Here is a 19,714-nt window from a genome sequence, read left to right as displayed (position 1 = left end):
CCCGTGAGGTGACGCGGCGGTGCGCGTGGCAGGCTCAGAGATCGAGGTGGACGGTTGCCCTTCTCGCATCCGTCGCCCCTATAAAACCACGGGGTTCGCCCCCCAGGGTTCAGCATTTTGCCTCCTCGCCTTTGCGTCCTTAGCCTCCGCCGTCAATCGCTTGTGTCTCTTGCGCCCGTACTGCCTCCGCCGTCAAACTCGCTGCCGCCTTATTCCCCGTGCTGCTCCTGCCATCGCAATGGACCCAGGATCCAAATCCAACATCTCTCGTCAGCGGTTAGAGGGCCTCGTCCGCTGAGGCCTCCTTCGCTCGTTGACCGCCGTCGTGGAGTGGCAGCTGCCCGGTGAAGAGGGGGAACCAGAGCCACCCAAAGGGTACGTTTTTTCTTTCACTGACTTCCACGAGTGAGGATTCACCATGCTCGCCCATCGGTTCATTTGGGGACTGATGGACTACTACTAGGTGGAGCTTCAACACCTTACCCCCAACGGGATTCAGCACATTGCAGCATTTGTCACCCTATGCGAGGGGTTCTTGGGGATTGATCCCCACTTTGACCTATGGTGGTACCTCTTTGCCATCAATCTCATGAAGAGGCGGGTTGGGAAGCAGGATCTACACACGCCAGTGGGGTGCGCCAGCATCCACCTCCGTAGCACCCGGGCGGGGGCGTATCCATTGATGCGTCTGAACACCTCTAACAAGGGGTGGCATTCGCAATGGTTCTACGTCAAGAACGACGCCACCGCTCCCTTGCCAGCCTTCACTGGGCGCTACATCTTGGAGGCCCCGGAGTCGTGGGGATGGGGCGTTTAGGCTAAGGAAAAGAAGCATCTCAACAGCCTTCTCGCTGCCCTTCGAACCCTAAAGGAGAGGGGTGTGAAGGGGTCGAGGATTATTGGTGCCTACCACGCGAGGAGGGTTGCGTCGCTGATGGCGCGTGCGCTTCCCCTGTATCAGATGGTGCCTAAAGCATCGTTCGAAGGGACGACACTTTCCAACGACGCACTCCCTCCTTCCGAGGTGGCACAACGTATTAAGGAGGTGATGGAGCCCATGAAGCACTCCATTGGTGCCATCCTCGACTTTGTGTACCCGGTGCCGGGACATCCCCTGATGCGGCTGGAGCCAGGGTTTGTTGACTTTGTAAGTTTTCTTTTCCCTTGCTCCTTCCCTCGCTTGAAATTTTTGGTCCTCTGATGCTAACCATGGGATAGCGGGATTAGCCAGGGGGACTGTTCTTCAAGAATAGCCCAGTTCTACTGCCGAAGGACCTAGCCAGGGCGGTAGCAAATCATGCCCTAGCCGGTTGGGACAAGAAGACGTGGGAGCTTACGAAGAAGAAGGTGATACGGAAGCAACAAGCTCGCGATCGAGGAGAGGAGAGGAGAGTAGTAGTGATGACGACAATGATGAGACAGAAGCCAACGTGGATTGGGGTGACCTGGTGAATGAGGACTCGCTGTCCCTATAGGGACCCCTTCCATTCCATGTGGAGGGAAGTGAGTCCACGGGGACAGTGGAGCCGGGCCTGCTTCTGGGTCTAGCGGGAACCGAAGGATTCACCGTCACCCGCGAGGTGCCGGCAGCAAATTGGTGGATGGGAGGGGACGGATCCAAGGCCATCCCTGAGGTACTGGCAGAGGGGGATAGCTCCGATGTCGTGGCCGATGAGCTGATGGAGGGGGAGGGCTCTGGCGCCACGCCCCATGAGCCGATGGAGGGGAGCGGCTCTGGTGCCGCGCCCCTAGAGACAAGAGAGACGAGCCCCTACGTTGGAGCAGGGGGCAGGCTTGAAACGGTCCCGCCCACATGAGTTGGAGCAGGGGTCTGGGGGTTCATCCTCGAAGCGTACCCATCGATCGAAAGCACCAGACTACGTCGCTAATTCCCCTTGTTCTCTTCCCTTATTTTTCCATTCTGACCTTATGCCCTTTTTCTGTTTTGCAGATTCTTGCGACGGGCCCACCCTTTGGGGTCGGCGCCTAGGAAGAGCCTTGCCCTTCAGGAGGGATGGATCACGCTGCCCAGCATCACCCTTGTTTCGGGCAGGAGTGATGCTGTCGTTGTGGCCTTGTTGGCTGGTCTAGCGGCGTCCGTGGTGGCGCTCGTGCCCTTGGTGGTTGTCGAGCAGGTGGCCGCGACCATGACAAGCCGGGGTAGCCAGATGTGGCTATGGTGGTGTCTAAGGGGGTAGCACATTCCATGCCCCCAGCGACCCAAGTGACGGTGCCAGACGTGGGCCGGGTGGAGTTAGATGTTGCCGCGGTGGCGTTCGATGGAGCAGTGCAGTTTGTGCCGCCGAGGGCCCCGCCGAAGGTGGCCGTGACCGCGATAAGCCCGGTGGGGTCGGATACTACCGTGGTGGCGTCTGAGGGGGTGGCGCAATCCGCACCACCGGCGGTCTAGGCCGTGGTGCCCGGGGCAGGCCGAATGGAGGAGGACATGGCTGGAGGGTCTTTGGTCATCATGACGGTGGTGGGGAGGACCCGAAGGGAGCTGCCGTTGGCCCTATTGTTGGGATGCGGCTGCTCTCCTATGAGGGGAGAGCCGTCGCTTCAGTGGATATCCGCCGAGGACCCATCATCGGCTCTGTTCTCGCTCGACGATGCTGCTGAGAGCCTAGAGCGGGAGAATCTGGACATCAGGTTTTCAGCTGCGTTGAATGCCTTAAATGAGGCCACTGGTGCCTTACACGAAATCCTCGCTCCTTCTAGCCGGGTATCTGCTTGATCTTCTCGCTTGTTTTCTTCTTTCTTCACATATTTTTTTGTGTCTTCTGATTCTAGTCCTTTTTCAGAACATTGTTGCTCATAGCCGAGACAAGTCCCGGTTCCTTCATGAGCAAAAGGTGGAATGGGACCACCTTACCGAGGAGGCCAGGCTACGAGGAGATGTAGGCGCGCAACTCGCTGCTGCACAGCAGCGGGAGGCCGAGGCGCGTTGAGATGTGGAGGAGGCTCATGGAATGTTTGAGGATCTATTGGCGAGGGTGAAGCTGGACGAGGACGATGTCGCCAGGCTTTGAAAGGAGCAAGACGAGCTGCTACAGAAGGACACCGCAGCCAATGAGCGGGCCAGCAAACTCCTAGCGGAGCTAGAGATGGAGCGAGACCTCAAGCTAAAGGTTGAGGAGAGGTTCACGGTGTTGCAGCAGAGGGCGGACCAGGATGCTGCGTCGATCACCCGGTTGCGCGAGGAGCGGGACGAGCTATGCCGGACCAAGGAAAGACTTTGCTCGGTGCGTAGCGCAGCTTGTGAGGATCGTGATCGAGCCATCTAGGAGTGTGACGAGGTGCGTGGGGTGGCCGACTCCCTTTAGGCTGATCTTGGCGTTGCGGTGAACCAAAGGTTGGATGTTGAGAGCGCTGCTGCCAGGCTAGAGAAGGAGCTTACCAAAGTGTGAGAGATCCTCTAGACTGAGAGTGATGAGCATGACCTTCTGCAAGCCGCTGTTGGGGTGGTCATCGATGCCCTAAGGGTGGAGCAGCCGGTGGAAACTAGCTCGCTCGTGGCTTATGCCATGGGTATCACAGCATGGGTGGGCCAACTTGAGGAGGACGCCTTCCACATCGGGATCACCCAAGCCTTTGCTGTCGCTCATTCCCATTATGCTCAAGAGATCAACCTAAGGGTAATGAGCAATGGCTTCGCGCCTGTCTATGATGACAATGAGCTGGACGAGATGGAAAAGGCAGTGGCTCCACTCACACAGAACCTAGCGAACAGGTTGAAAGAAGAGGTCCTTCCTTCACGGAAGTAGTTAGGTTGATAAACACTTATTTGTAATATGTGAACAAGTGTCAGTATTTTTGTGTCCTAGAAACGGTTTCATAATTTTTATTTTGTTTGTTTGATCTTACCTTCTCCTTTTTTTGCGATGAAAAAGATTTAGACAATCGACCCTTTCGTTTGTTAAGACCATAGGGCCCGAGGTTTTTTAGGGGAAACTTGATTGTGTTGGTGAGCAAAATTACCATAGCTATCTGGGCGTGGGCCTTTTGCGGTCCTACAAGTCTTTTCCACCAAACCTTGCCACTGGTCTTGATGCAAAGAGGAAGTCTAATGTAATGTTTTCTTGAAAAGAAAAGAAAGGAGGTTCCCATACTTTATCAGCCCCCAAGTGAGATCCGACCCCTTGCGGTTGCTAGGGTCAGATGTTACTAGAGACCGGAGCGAGGAAGGGGATGTTCGAACGGAATCCAATCCCGTTTGGCAAAGGCCATTGAGGCTCATCCGTGTTTTCTCCCCTGGCTTTTGTTTGATGCGATGCGGCCCCGAACCCTTCGCTGGTCAGCCTTCAAACCTCGGTCTCTCGATCTTGGATCGAGCGGCTCGAGCCCCTGGGCCCTTTAGGGTCTGCTAGGGGTCGGCCATGTTTTCGTGTGCTACCCCATCCTTAGTTTTCGTGGCTGGAGGGGCTGAGTTGACGACACTTGCCTTGATGGCTCGAGTGTTGCGCTCAATGAGCTCGCTAACGGGTATGTTCGTGTGGAATCTGGATCCATCATTCGTTGATGGGGTCGACAGAGCCCTCATGTGGCATTCCACTACTTCTTAACCCACCTCCTGGCAGAAGCCTGAGCCGTTTGCTAGGCTCAAGTGGCCCGTTGGCCTTTCCTCATCGGAGATTCTATGGGTCTGTCTCGAGGTTAGAATCAAATGAGAAAGGTTGAGATGTCCCTGTCCGCTTCTGAATGGGGTCGGGCAGGGCCACTGGGGCTCATTTCAGGTTTTCTCCCCTGGCTCTGTTTGACATGAGGCGGCCTCGAGCCCTTCGTGGGCCAGCCTTCAAACCCTAGTCGGGCATCGCTCATATTGAATTAGGCGGCTGCCGCTTCGTGACATGACACGAAGCATTGAGATGCAAGGATTTGCATATGTGATGTTTGGATATATGGATTTAGCGTATAGTTTAATCGAAACGAAAGCGGGGGTCGGTAACGTTGCCTTGGTGGTATGAGCCATGGGAAGCTCCTACTAGACATGTCTGTGCCAGGTTTAGATCTGATATTTGTGACGAGGCCAGCGTAACCTACATAAGTTCTATAGGTGGACCCCTCCAAACTCCTTATGGGAAGGCGGGTGCTAAGGCTAGTAGTGTGAGGAACTATGAACGCGATTATGCTGGTGAACCAAAATATACCGTAGCCATCGGGGCGTAGGGTCTGGTGGTTCGTCTAGTTGTACTCATCATTTTATTCCCACATGCCGTGCTTTTGGTCTCCCAAACATAAGGAGGGGTCGGGCTAAGAAGGTGTTTACACAAATAGGCGCCCTCGGCAGCCCCTGAGCGATATCCATGCCCCTGCCGTTGTTGGGGTCGGGGGCTCGATAAAGAATTCAACACTCAAAGTAAGTAAACATGGGTGCTTATCTTTCAATTGGTCGTTCGTTCGTTGTTTTGCCTGGGCCGCCTGATGGACCCAGGAGGCCCGTGGGGCTCCCCCTAGAGGGAGGTTCCGTCGTCGGGTCGTTCCATGGTCCTGCCTGTGGAAGCAAAAAGTGGCCTACAGGTGAGCGTGCCCCGGTTCTCGTGTCCGGGGCGCATTAGTGGTGGGCCATGCTAGGGTGACGTTCTGGCTTACCAAGCGGCATCCCATCGTTTTCAGCGTGTCCCCTCAGATTTCTATCATCATTGATTTCGTATTTGCATTGAATAGGGGAAGGCAGAGAGTTTTTCGTTCAAACCTTTCACCTTTCCTTAGCTGCTCAACCCCCTCTTTAAATAGGGGGGAAAGGAGTTCTAACCCCACCTCCCCGCCAGCTTCTGAGCCGCCACCTCTTCTCCTTCCTTTTCTCTGAATGCATCGGCTCCTAAGTAAGAGAGGGTAATGCCATGGAGAGAAGAACTCATGTATCTGCTTGTGAATCTAGAGCGTGATGTCAAGCTAGAGGTCATCCAACGTAGATGAGATGGTGCGGTTCACCGGTGCTAAGGAGGGGTCGCTGCTGCCAAAGGAGGAAAGGTGCCGAAGGGTCCTAAGCATTGTCGATTTTGCCGTTGTTGGTTGTGGCCTTCCTTCAGCGAGAGGCGCTTCCTACGCCAATGTCATTGTTAGGGTTGCGGCTGATGACGATGGCATAGTCCCCAGGTGTCTCGGCGGAGGCGCCGTTGTTGGGGTTGCGGCCGATAACGATGGCGTAGTCCCCAGGCGTCTTGGTGGCGGGGCACCACAGTCACCGGCGTGGTGCTCATTGTTGCAGATGACGGTGCTTTCGAAGATCTGGTGAAGCAGTGGGACGTCGCTGATGGAGAGCATGGTGCAGCGGCCGTAGTAGACGAACTGGTCCATGTACATGCCCGGACATCGCCGATGGAGAGCTTGGCATGGCGGTTGTAGTAGATGAACTGGTCCATGTACATGCTTGAACGTCGGCGATGGAGAGCTTAGCGCGGTGGTCGTAGTAGATGAACTAGTCCGTGTACATGCCCAGACGTTGCCGATGGATAGCTTGGTGCGGCGACCACAGTAGTACTCGTAGGAAAGCGAAGGAGAGACTGTAATTGAATAATTTTGGGGGAGCCCCTGAGTGAATAGTCCTTTGAATTTTAGGAGTACACTAGTGCTTTGTGTGATGAAATTACTTTGTAAGTGGTGAATTTGTGCAAAAATGAACAAGTTTTCATGTTTTGTTACGGAAACAGTAACAATTTTTTAGTTCCCTCTTTTTGTGAAGAGGTTTCGATGCCCTCCTATGGCCCAAGTTGCAAAAAACTAGGATGGTGGGTGAATTAGTTCTGATTATGCTGGTGAGCAAAGAGGTTATAGCCACTAGGGCGTGGGTCTCCCATAGTCCTACCAGTTATACTCAGAATTTGTTCCCAAAATCTTAGTTTTTTAGGACTTGAGGAGAACCGAAAAACTTTAGATAAAGTTTGCAAAGATAACCATAGGAAGTGTTTGCACTATGTACTTGTATTATTTGTATTAGCCCCCGAGTGAGGTCTGGCCCCTCGCAATTTGCAGGGGTTAGATGTCACTAAAGATCGGGGATTTGTAAAGACAAAAACTGATAAGAAGGAACATGCGTTTATTAAGAGTAAAAACGACGTAGCTGCTCAATGTTGTAGGCGTTGGTGAAGACCTCACCATTGATGGTTTTCAACTTATAAGCGCCTAGACGGAGTACTTCCGTGATGATGTACGGCCCCTCCCAGGGTGGGGAGAGCTTGTGGCGGTCCTTATTGCTCTGCATGAGGCGGAGGATGGGGTCCCCAATGTTGAAGGCTCAATCCTACACCCGTCGGCTATGGTACCGTCGCAATGCTTGCTGGTACTTAGCCGAACGGAGGAGGGCGATGTCACGGGCTTCATCTATTTGGTCCATGGCATCTTGGTGGGATGCCTCGGCCCCCTATTCGTCGTATACTCTGATTCTTGGTCCTCCATAGTCAAGGTCCATCGGGAGAACGGCCTCAGCACCATAGACCATGAAGAAGGGTGTGTAGCCAGTGGCCCGGCTAGGAGTTGTCCTTAGGCTCCAGAGCACCACTGGGAGCTCAGCGAGCCAGCACGCGCTGAACTTGTTCAATTGGTTAAAGATTCTAGGCTTAAGGCCTTATAGGAGCATGTCATTTGCGCGCTCAACCTGCCCGTTTGTCCGAGGGTGCGCGACGGCTGTCCAATCGATCCGGATGTGTTGTTCATCGTAGAATCAAATGAATTTCCTGCCAGTGAACTATGTGTCGTTGTCTATGATGATGGAGTTCGGTACTCTAAAGCGATGGATGATGTCAAGGAAGAATAGCACAGCTTGCTAGGATTTGATCGTGGAGATCGGTCGAGCTTCAATCCATTTTGTAAATTTGTTTATGGTGACAAGTAGATGGGTGAAGCCCATGGGCACCTTTTTGAGTGGCCCAACCAGGTCAAGCTCCTAGACCGTGAAGGGCCATGTGATGGGGATCATCTAGAGTGCCTGGGCCAGAAGATGAATCTGCCGAGCGTAGTACTAACACCCTTCGCATGTGCGTACAATTTGCTCAGCGTCGGCTACTATGGTGGGCCAGTAGAAGCCCTATCGGAATGCGTTCCCAACCAAGGTCCTTGGTGCGACATGGTGACCGCAGACCCCACCATGGATGTCGCTCAGCAGAAGTCTTCCCTATTCACTAGGGATGCAGAGCTGTAGGATCCTGTTGTGGCTCCATTTATAAAGTTCACCTTCTACAAGAACAAAGGACTTGGCGCGGCGTGCGAGCCATCGGGCTTCCATCTTGTCTGCTAGTAGTGTGTCGCAGAGGAGGTAGTCGAGGTAAAGCGTTCTCCAGTTGTCGAGAGGGTCGGGCTCTGCTGCTGAACCCTCTTCAAGCTCCATGACCTCGGGGTCGGGCGGAGCAGTCGGTGGGTCGGCCCCTGGGGCCAGATCAAATGGGCCATTGTTGGCCTATTCTGACCCCACGTAGCGCATCAAGGGCTTATGTTGATCACTAGCAAAGACACCTACCAGAACTAGTTCTCGGCCAGACGCTGCTTTCGTGAGTGTGTCGGCTGCTTCGTTGAGGCGCCTTGGGATGTGATTGAGCTTGAGGCCATCGAATATGTCCTCCAGTCATTAGACTTCTTGGCAATACGCTGCCATCTTAGTGTCATGGCAGCTTGACTCCTTCATAACCTGGTCGATGACTAGCTAGGAGTCACCCCTAATGTTGAGGCATCGGATGCCCAGCTCGATGGTGATTCGGAGGCCGTTGATGAGCGCTTCGTATTCTGCAATATTGTTTGATGAGGGGAAATGGAGCCAAACCATGTACCTCATGTGGACCCTGAGGTGTGATACAAAGACTAGTCCTGCATCGGTGCCCTTTTTCATTAGTGATCCATCGAAGTACATCGTCTAGAACTCTTGATTGACGATTGCTGGTGGCATCTAGACTTCGGTCCACTCCATGATGAAGTCAGCCAGCGCCTAGGATTTGATCGCCGTTCGGGAGGCGTAAGTAATGCCCTAATCCATTAGCTCGAGCACCCACTTCATGGTTCTTCTTGTAGCATCCTAGCTACGGATGACCTCGCTGAGGGGGAACGATGTCACAACTGTCATAGGGTGTGACTCAAAGTATTAGCGTAGCTTCCTTTTTGTGATGAGGATGGTGTAGAGGAGTTTCTGGATTTGGGAGTCACGGGTTTTGGACTCGGATAACACCTCACTAATGAAATATACAGGGCGCTGGACCTTGAGGGTGTGCCCCTCTTCTTCCCGCTCTACTACTAAGGCGGCGCTAACCACTTGTGTGGTGGCCGCTATGTATAGGAGGAGGGATTCTCCGTTGCTTGGAGGAACTAGGATCGGGGGTTTTGTTAGAAATTGCTTGACCATGTCAAGCACCTCCTAGGCCTCGGCTGTCCACTCAAAGTGGCCAGACTTCTTCAGGAGTCAATAAAGGGGGAGCCCTCGTTCGTCGAGGCATGAAATGAATCGGCTGAGGTTGGCAAGGCACCCTGTGATCCGCTGAACCCCCTTTATGTTCTGGATCAGGCCCATCCTTGTGATGGCCGAGATCTTCTCTGGGTTGGCTTCGATGCCGCGCTCGGAGATAATGAAGCTGAGCAGCATGCCCCTCGAGACCCCAAAAACACATTTTTTGGGATTGAGTTTGATGCTATTTGCCCGGAGTTTCACAAAGGTTCGTTTGAGGTCGGCGACAAGATGGTCAGCCCATTTGGACTTAACTACGATGTCATATCCGATGAGGTCCCCGAAGCAGTTGAGCATACAGCGCTGGTATGTCGCCCCTGCGTTCTTCAGACCGAACAGCATGGAAATGTAGCATAACAATCTGAAGGGGGTGATAAAAGATGTCGCGAGCTGGTCGAACTCTTTCATCGCAATTTGGTGGTAGCTGGAGTATGCGTCAAGGAAGCAGAGGGTTTCACACCCTGAGGTGGAATCGACTATTTGGTCTATGCATGGTAAAGGAAATGGGTCCTTTGGGTATGCCTTGTTGAGGCCTGTGTAATCGACACACATCCTCCATTTCTCGCTCTTCTTTCGCACAAGAATGGGATTTGCTAACCACTCTGAGTGGTGTACTTCCCTGATGAACCCAGCAGCCAACAGTTTTGCTATCTCTTCACCGATGGCCCTGTGTTTTTCCTCGTCGAAGCGGCACAGGCGTTGCTTCACCGGCTTGGAGCCTGGGTGGATTTTCAAGGTATGCTCGGTGACCTCCCTCAGGATGCCTAGCATATCCGAGGGTTTCCACACAAAGATATCTTTGTTATCGTGGAGGAAGTCGACGAGCGCGCTTTCGTATTCAGAGGAGAGCGCGGTTCCGATGCAGACTTTTTTTGCCCTCAGAGCTACTGGGGTCCAGGAGGACCTCCTTGGACCCTTCCACCAATTCGAATGATCCGAACGACCTCTTTGCATCGGGCGCTTCTTCAACAACCTCCTCCCTGAGGGTGGCAAGCTCTTTGGAGGCAATGACTGCTGTGGTGTGGCCGCAGCATTCGACTTCGCACTCGTAAGCGCGACGGAAGGAGGTGCCAACGGTGATGACCCCACAGGGGCCTGACATCTTCAGCTTGAGGTATGTATAGTTGGGGATGGCCATGAACTTCACATAGCATGGACGTTCGAGGATGGCATGGAAAGTTCCGGGGAACCCTACCACGTCAAAGGTGAGGGTCTCAGTCCTGTAATTGGACTGATCCCCAAAAGTGACGGGCAGCTCGATCTGCCCTAGCGGTATGGCCTGTTTGCTAGGTACAACGCCATGGAAAGGCGCTCGAATAGGGTGGAGGTTTGTTCGGTCAATGCCCATCTTGTTGAGCGTCTTGGCGTACATGATGCTGAGGCCGCTGCCTCCGTCCATCAGTACTTTCGTGAGTCGCTTTGGGCCGACGATTGGATCGACAACAAGCAGGTACCTTCCTGGGTGTGGGATGGCATCCGGATGGTCAGTTTGATCAAAGGTTATGGTGGATTCTGACCATCAGAGGAAGGTAGGCATGACCGGTCTGGCCGTATAGACCTCACGGCGTGCGACCTTCTGGCGGCGCTTGGAGTCATAGGCCGCTAATCCTCCAAAGATCATGAAGGCACGGTTCAGCGTTGGGAAGGCGTCGTCCTTCTCCTCTACGTCGTCTGTGGTGGGGGTAGGTTCTTTCCCCTACTCCCCTTTATTGAGGCCCCTAGACAAATATTTGCGCATGAGGCCGCAATCCTTGTATAGATGCTTGGCCGAGAAAGCATGGTTTGGGCATGGCCCCTCGAGCATTTTCTCAAAGTGGTTTGGGGCACCCTCTGCGGGCTTCCGGCCACCATTGTGGTCGACAGCGGCCATGAGCGAGCTATCGCGCCATTGCTTCTTGTTTTTTCTTTTGGCAGGACAGTTGGAGGCGCCTTCGCCGACGTCCTCGTCCTGCCTCGCCTTGCCGTCAGAGCGGTCGAAGATGGCCCTGACCGCCTCCTCTCCTAAGGCATGGCTGTAGGCGATGTCTAGGAGCTCCTTGGTGGTCCATGGGCCCCTTCACCCTAGCTTATGAACCAAAGACTCATAGGTTGTCCCGGATAGGAAGGCTCCTATCACGTCGGCGTCGACGACATTAGGGAGCTCGTTGCACTACCGGGAGAAGCACCGGATGTACCCGCGGAGGGTTTCATCAGCCTTCTGGCGGCAGTTTTTGAAGTCCCATGGGTTTCCAGGGTGTTTGTACATGCCCTAGAAGTTGCCCACAAAGATCTCCATTAGATCCGTCCAACTTTGAATGCAATTGGACGGTAGGTGCTCCAACCACGCTCGTGCCGAATCGGCCAAGAATAGTGGGAGATTGCGAATAATGAAATCATCATCACTCACACCACCGGCTTGACATGCAAGCTAATAGTCTTTGAGCCAAAGCCCAGCGTTTGTTTCCCCAGAATATTAGGGATGTTGGTTGGTGGTCGGTACCTTAGTGGGAAAGCAGCGTTGAGGATGTGTTGGCCGAAGGCCTAAGGGCCTGGCAGGCTAGGGCTCGGGCTTCGATCCTCGCCGCTGTCGTAGCGTCCGTCGCGTTGAGGATGGTAGCCATGGTGGGCTCCCTCCCCTGCATCGTCGTGGGTGCGCCTGCGGGCGTTGATGGTGCTGCGCACATCGCGGTCATGGCTGAGACATTGATGTACCGGGACGGCGGTGTGCTGCTTGCCGCCTGGCGGTGTCTGGTGAACGGACGCGTCCTTAGTGAGGTGCACCGAGGGCATGTGCTGGCTAGCGTCGAGCTCGCGTCGTCAAGACAACGAGCATTCTGCCTGCTGCGTCGCCGCACGCTCGAGCAACGTGTGAATTTCTTGGTGGGCCCGACGATCCTCGGACGTCGCGGCCTCTGGAAGGCCGTGCAGCAAGGCCATTACAGCGGCGATGTTTTGGCTTGCCCAAGCGAAGTGAGGGAGGGTTCCATCATCGGTGAGGATCCTCTGGTGTATAGTGCGGGCCATGGCACGCGCGCGCCCACCGTCTTCACGGCGTGCGATCTCGCGATTGATGTCCATGTATTCCCGGATGAGCCCTTGTTCAGCCTCATCGATCTCTAGCTTACGGGCTCTCAGCTGTTCCATCCTCAAGCGAGATGGGGCCACTGCCTCCCCCTCGGGCCTGCCGTCAGGGTTGCTTGTAAGGGTAGCCTCTTCCTCAGAGATGCTTTCGACACGCCCCTCAGGGGTTTGCGCCATGAAGCATTCCCAGGAAGGGTGATGGCTCCCTGTGCTGGAGTCAGAGCTAGAGGATGATCCTGGCCCCTCTGTGAGGAGCCTATGGAGAGTCTCCGTATCATGTTCAATTGTCCCCATGAACTTGCTGTCCGTGGGCGGCTGAATCATGCGTAGTGCCAGAAGGTGGCCAGCGGTCGCCGCGGCGTTGCGGAGACCGAACAGAAATGTTGTCGAGGCGCTCCGCACGTGGTGTTTCGGAGAGGGGGGGATGCAGCGCGGGGCCTCCCTAGATGACTGGGGTCCAAGGGAGTCATCGGGCTGTCCCTCAAGCCTCCAGTGGCTGAAGCTGATGGAAGGGAGAGACTTGACGGCCGTGTGGGCCAGCGCTAGCTTTCCTCCTAGTGTGACGATGAAATCTAGGTCACCGAAACACACGTGCACGCCCAGGACCCAGCTGATTACGTGGTTGGCCATCCGAGGCCTGATTTAGAACGCGCAAAGTCCCCTACCTGGCGCGCCAACTGTCGGTGTTTCGTACAAGCACCGATAAGTAAATTTATAGTGATGCACGTTAGGCCCAGATGGTGCGCTAAAGGACACAAGATTTATACTGGTTCAGGCTAAATGTCCCTACATCTAGTCTATTGCTGCTTGTGTTATTAGCACCAAAAATAGTTCATAGTAGGGGGGTACAAATGGTCGAGAGAGGGACTGGTCCTAAGTCTCTGATGGAAAGGTCGAAAGGAAAGCAGTGGCATCCTTGTCCGTCCGGGAGTTTTTAACGTTCGATGGTTATTGGTTCCACCTCCTGGGGTACCCCGATGTTAGGTCCCCGACACTTGGGTAATAGTTGTGCTTGGTCTCTAAGTGCCCCTCACTTGCTTCCTCCTCTGACTCATCCTCTACACTGCTGTTAGCATATGGGGTGTCATTTGCATCATCATGAAGCTCAAACTTGGTTGGCACAGAATTTGGCCTATCCAAGATGACATCATCCAGATTTGCTACTTGTCCACTCTTCATGCTCTTCTTGAATTCCTTGAACTTCTTTTGAATCTATACAACTTCTTCATCTTCCTTAGATGAATTGTCATCTCCAGACAAAAACTCACTGTCACTGCTCTCCTCTAAAATTTCTTTGTCATTCAAAACACTTGAAATATTTAGTTGACTAGCAACTGGCTGACTCCCTTGGTCATCGACCACCTGCTTCTCCTTGTCCATCTTGCTAGGGCTGTACCACTCCCTTACAAATTTGATATGTTTCTCTACATCTTTTCTACTTTCATTCTTATGATGAGCAACCAAGACATCTTCACATGGATCTATCAGTTCCTCATATCCACCTTCAAACTCAGTGTCATCATGTTCTTCTTGCTCATCTTCGATTTCATCTTCAAAGTTGCTGTCCTCATCATCCTCTTCCTCTTCATCATCAACTGCATGTCCTTCAACATATATCTCTGCTACATCTCCTTCCTAAGTGTTGTTTGCCATTTCAATGCAAACCTGATCATCCATCAGAACACGTAGGCCATTAGAAAGATGTCTTCCAGGAACAAGCCAGTGCAACAATGCTCCTTCTTCAACAGTGCAATGATCATTAATGTGCCCCATAACCTCAGGGAGAGAGACTTTATCACGGTCAATGTATGACACCTCTACTTGTCCTCCTAAGTAATACACATTATTTTCTCTTCTCAAGAATTCTCCTCCATAATGAAACCGAATAGGAAGAGTATCCAGAGGGTCCATGACGTATAAAATGTCCTACATTACATGCAACGGGAAGATAATTAACATCACACTTGCAACCGCATAAACAATTACACAGTTACATAACACACGAAGTCTGCTTAAACAAACGGAATTCCTAAACTAATCATATACCACGTCGGCTAATGGTAAAAATGACTTCACCCACCTGATCCCTAAAAAGAAACTTCCATTTCATAAAAAAGGCTTCGATTCAAACTAAAGAACAACAACCTGGCCCTTGGCGCAGCACGGGGACCACCTAGCCCAGCATCTGATGTCGATATGCACCCCTGGCACCCTCAGCGTTGGCGCACCTACGCCGCACCCGCACCAGCACCCTCTGCCATCGCCGCCATCGGGAGTTAGGGTTCAGGGTTGGGGAAGGAACGAGAGTGAGAGGAGGGTTCAGGGTTCGGTGTTGGACCGCCAGACATGGAGACTGGGCCAAAACCGTGGTCATGGCGGGTTGACTGGGTAGAAACCGCGGTCGAATGGGCGCGAGGGCCAATTATAACTGGTTTTGAGAGTTATGAGACTGCGCGTGTCTGGTTTTCGAGTTAGAGGGCTAGAAATAAACTGCAGCTATAGTTGGAAGGCAAAAATAGATTTTTTCCAAGTTTTAAAAACTTTGAACTCCCGCGGCCGCTGCCCGCTGCTGCTGGCTTCTGCCTGTGCTGTGCCTGCAGATGGAAATAATAAATGAGGAGGCGTGATGCGGTCATGAATGCCGGAGGTGGCGCCGTGCCGCCACTGTGACTCTCGCTGCCTTTCATGGTGCCGACTGCCGGCTGCCGCCGTGCATGAGGAACCATCAGCCCGTTTGGCTGCTGCTGAACAGCCGCTTCTGCTGCTGTGCTACAGTTCCTGCTGAGACCTGGTTCGGCAGGATTTATTTTTGGCTCCGGCTGATCTGCACGACTGATTTGTTGGTGGCTGGTTCTGAGCTGATAAGCTCAAGGGAACATAGCCGAGCCACAGCCTGCCGCCACAGCACAGGAAAAGGTCACAACTGCACCAGGCGCAGGCATCAGCTCTGGAAGGTGAGCCCCAGATCTCCGTCTCTCGCCTGAAAAAAGAGGGTCCTCTGTGCCGCCACCAAGCACTAGCAGGCACTCGTGCCGGCGGACGGTGGGTGGTGGCATTGGCATGCATGTCAGGGTAGTGCGTGGGCGTGCCCTGCGCCCCCTGGAGATGGGCCTGGCCGTGCCATGGCGTGTACACAGGACAGTAGGACACACGAAAGGCACGAGCACAAAGGGCATGCAATGGCTTCAAAAGGCTGGGGGATCACCGCGGCACTACGACAACCTTGGCTTTGGCCGCCTACTGCCAAGTGTCAACAGTTCTTCAGGGATCAGGGTTGGTGTTAACTGTGCAGGGGCGGCAGGCCTTTCGTGATGACACGAACCACTGGCTGGACCTTGGCCAGCTTCAGCTTTCATTCGTCTGCTGTTATGTACTTGTACAGGCATTGGTCGTAGTCGTAGAACTTGTGGTTCATTCATCTCATCAGGTTACAGAAATCCAAGGGGAATCTATGCCTCGTTTTAACCGGACGCAAAAGCACACGAGAGGCTTTCGGAAAAAGCCTACCGGCGTGGCTTGCTTCAGCTTTCTCAAAAGTTTTCAAAGCGTTGGAGTACGCGAGAAAGGCTAAAGGCCAAGGCTCAATAAAAGAACAAAATCTCACACCATTGTTTTTCTCTATCCAAATGCTTGTAGCCCTGTAGGAGTACTACCTTCTTCCGAGCATTGATGGCTTCAAGCTTGTTCTGTCTGAATGAAGGTGACGATGAGCCGGGTCATCTTCAGGACAGAATAGTCCGTGCCATCATCAGCTTACAACGATCAACAATAAGCTGCTATGGAGTAGATCTCTTCCTTTCGTTCGTGTTCCATCACACACACACAAACACACAAAACGGAGTAGGTCCAATCTTATCTTCCTTCAAAACGGGTAAGCAATGAGGCATTAGCGATACCAGTTTCGGCGGATATGAATGAAGATGCTGGAAATCTTGGCGACGCAGGATATGGGGCACCAGCCACCAGGCACCAGCAGTACCTAGTGGTGCACCAGCTTTGCCAAACATTTGTGGGTCATTTCATGCGTTTCTGTCCCTGCTCCAATAACTGCTTTTCCCTGATCTTCATGCAATGAGTGTGCATGCATGTCTTGGTACAACTCGAGTAATATAATCTTTGCATTGACGAGATCTACTTCTTTAGATTTCGCCTTTATGAAGTTTTTTTTTCTGTCTTTGCGCGTGTTCAGTTTCAAAAATAGTTCCAAAAAAGTGCTACAGTACTCGTCACATCGAATCTTGCGATACGTGCATGGAGCAGTAAATGTAGACGAAAAAAAAAACTAATTGCACAGTTTGGTTGGAAATCGCGAGACGAACGTTTTGAACCTAATTAGTCCATGATTAAACACTATTTGCCAAAAAAAAACCGAAAGTGGTACAATACCCAAATTCTAACTTTCCCTCCAACTAAACACAGCCTTTGTTTGCCGAGAATTTAGCTCTTCTGGGTCCTAGCTAGACAAGAGGGGTTCCAATAGGGTTTTGTGATGTCTAAGCTTAAGCCTGTTCAGAAACGGGATTGCCGCCCATGAATTTCAAGAAGTGATCTGGATCAAAGTCCCAGCTACTACCTGAGACCAAAGTCTGGCAATTGCAGTTGCCTAAATTCCACACAGTGCCGAATTGCTGTTCATCTGAAGCATTGTACTCCTACATGTACTACGGGAGCCGGGGACCACGGTTTGCCCCCCCCCCCCCCCCCCCCCCCCCCCAGATATCGTCAATCAGTACCGGCAGAACACAACGACAAGCATGTAAGGAACTAGTCTTATGCCGGCAGAAAGTTTAAGGTGAAACATTCCGCTATAGAATGTTACAGCAGTGAAGTGTACATCGCAAGGGACAAAGCTGAGGAGACTAAACAAAACGATCAACATTCTATTAACAACTCTTAGTATTACGTTTCTCCTCTGCAGAGAGTGACGATTGGAAACCACTCTGTAGGCTCACATGTTGCACGAGAATTGGCTGTATTAGTGGAACGATCAGGACTAATGGCCGCATGCATTGACACGCATCACGGCTGGCTGGCTAGAGATTCAGAAGACGCTGTCAAGATCTAGTCGTCTGGCAAATGTGGCCCTTGGCCTCTCACAGGACCTAAATTCCTCTGACAGATAAATAAGTATCCCCAACCACTGCCCATCATTGGCCCCAGCAGTTCGTTGCTACGCATTTTCCAATTTGTTTTCGTGCAAGCTGGTTGGCAGGGATCAAAGACGACGGGGCCGCGACAAGCAACGGGGCATGCAGAGACAAGGCAGCCCAGCTTGCATTGGCAGGATGGCACGCAAGCGTGGCAAACGGGCAACGATCGAGCGGCCAGCCGAGCCGGCGACAGAATGATCGTGCGCGGCATCGCAATCGCTGGCACTTTCCGCTTGCCTATGTGAGAGGGCCGGCCGGGCGAGCGATGCGAGCGCGCACGCGGCGTCAATCATACGTGCTCCGGGAGCCGGGAGCCGGGACCCCGGCTCCAATCCGTTACCACTTCTTGTTTTCGTCAGGGGACACGAACTCTAGCTAATCTGGTGATGGATTAGAGATCGGAGAAGAAAAGGAAAAAATTGCAAAAATAACACATGAAAGATTGACTCCTTGATTATGTTGACATTCGGATGGATGACAAGTGGGTCCATCTGTGTCTATGAATGTGGGTCTAATGTCAAATCTGCAAACGCACGGGGCGCACAGCGCGAGCGGGCGATTTTTGGGGTGTAAACCGGTAAAGCTGGGGGATTCCGGCTGATTAGTGGCGTTCGCAGGAGCGTGGGAACTGCGAAGAAAAAAAAAATAGACGAGCCACTTTTATGACGGTTATGGGTTACTCCGTATATTATATAGGGTCCGTTCGCTTGTCTTATAATCCGTATTTTTCAGCTTGTTTTTTCAGTCGGAACAGTTTTTTTTCTCTCACAACAAATCAACCGGAACAGTATTTCGACTTGTTTTTTCAGCGAAGCGAACGGGACCATATTGTGCCCGGTTGCACGGGGTTCATGAATTTTTGGGCATACATGAATTTACAAATGTGCTTAAAAATGGATTGTAATTTTCTATCAACTTATGTCATCAGCTAATCCTTACACTCACCTATTTTATGACTCTGTTTGCCTGTCACACGCAAAGTCTTGCAAAAGGTTAAGTACCCAGTGTGCCCTCTAGCACTGCTGCATGTCCTAACCACAATGAAGGAAATCCTTTTGTGGGCAGTCTGTGTTTTCATCTGGGGTTCTGAACATTCTTCTTTTCTGCGGAAGAGGCTGCACACATGCCTTAACGCACGGTGATACTCTTCAGAGCAATGTTTTCATGGTTTCACAAGCACGCTGCACTTACTCAATACAAGGCGAAAAGGAGCACAGAACACCGTCTTTCTTTAGCATCAACCCAACAGATGGTATTGCAAGCCAAGGCTGGGGCAACTCCAGGAAGACAGCATCAGCACCACCACAATGCACAATACTCCTCTAGGAACCCTTCCCCTTGTGCTTGTGCATCCCCACATACTGTGATGAGGCTGCTCAAGCCAGTCTTCTCAAAGTCTTCCCTTGCTGAGGCGGCCCTCTGCTTGTGGAAATCGAAGGTGTGGACGCGGCCATGCGGCGCGACGGCGCGTGCCAGCGAAGTGGTGAGCGATCCGTTGCCTGTACCGGACTCGAGAACAACGCAACCGGGTACAAGCTCGAGGTAGGCCACGACGAAGCTGATGTCAGGAATGTAAAGGATCTGGGTCCGGTGGCTGAGCACCAGAGTCCAGAGCTCCGGGTCGGCGCCAGGAGGTGCTCGCACCCACTGCCTGTCTTGCCTCCGCAACCTGTGCCGAATATCTTGGATCCGAAGGGGCGGCCGATCCAGTCGTCGTGGCAGACAACACTGAACCGGCTCTGGAGCAAACCGCCGGTGCGAACGGCGCACATCGAATCGTGGCGCTCGTACACCACGACGGTGTCGCCCTCCGCAATGCAGCGCTGCGAGGTGGGCTTGTCCGAGGGGTCGAGGGGGACCGTCATGGTTGTGGAAGGATCACGGGCTAACGGCGACCGGGCGGGGAGACGGAGACAGGAATAGTTGCGGCCTCCGCTTCGGCTTAAATCTCGACTGCACTGCACCAGCCCAGGAGCTCACAGCTCGGCAAGCAGAAGGGCCGGCCACCTACGGCGCGCGTGCGAGGCGAGCGGCTGTTATACTTGGCCATGAAGCCCGCTGTTTTGGCCTAGCCCAAGCC

General features: G+C 52.9%; 1 protein-coding gene and 1 pseudogene across 1 annotated transcript; both read right to left on the bottom strand.

Annotated features, from left to right (window-relative positions):
* Nucleotides 1-13,696: 13,696 nt before the first annotated feature.
* On the bottom strand, nucleotides 13,697-14,257 carry LOC136453732 (uncharacterized). Its single transcript, XM_066454292.1, has 2 exons — nucleotides 14,150-14,257; nucleotides 13,697-14,119 (listed from the first exon to the last, which is right to left on the bottom strand). Exons 1-2 carry the CDS (start codon nucleotides 14,255-14,257, stop codon nucleotides 13,697-13,699), a joined length of 531 nt encoding a protein of 176 aa, XP_066310389.1.
* A 4,525-nt stretch (nucleotides 14,258-18,782) lies between these two features.
* LOC136453722 (uncharacterized) lies at nucleotides 18,783-19,499 on the bottom strand (annotated as a pseudogene).
* Between the last annotated feature and the right edge of the window lie 215 nt (nucleotides 19,500-19,714).

The sequence above is a fragment of the Miscanthus floridulus genome, chromosome 1, assembly GCF_019320115.1.
Source record: "Miscanthus floridulus cultivar M001 chromosome 1, ASM1932011v1, whole genome shotgun sequence".
Taxonomy (NCBI): domain Eukaryota; kingdom Viridiplantae; phylum Streptophyta; class Magnoliopsida; order Poales; family Poaceae; genus Miscanthus; species Miscanthus floridulus.
This window is presented reverse-complemented; position numbering and strand designations above follow the sequence as displayed.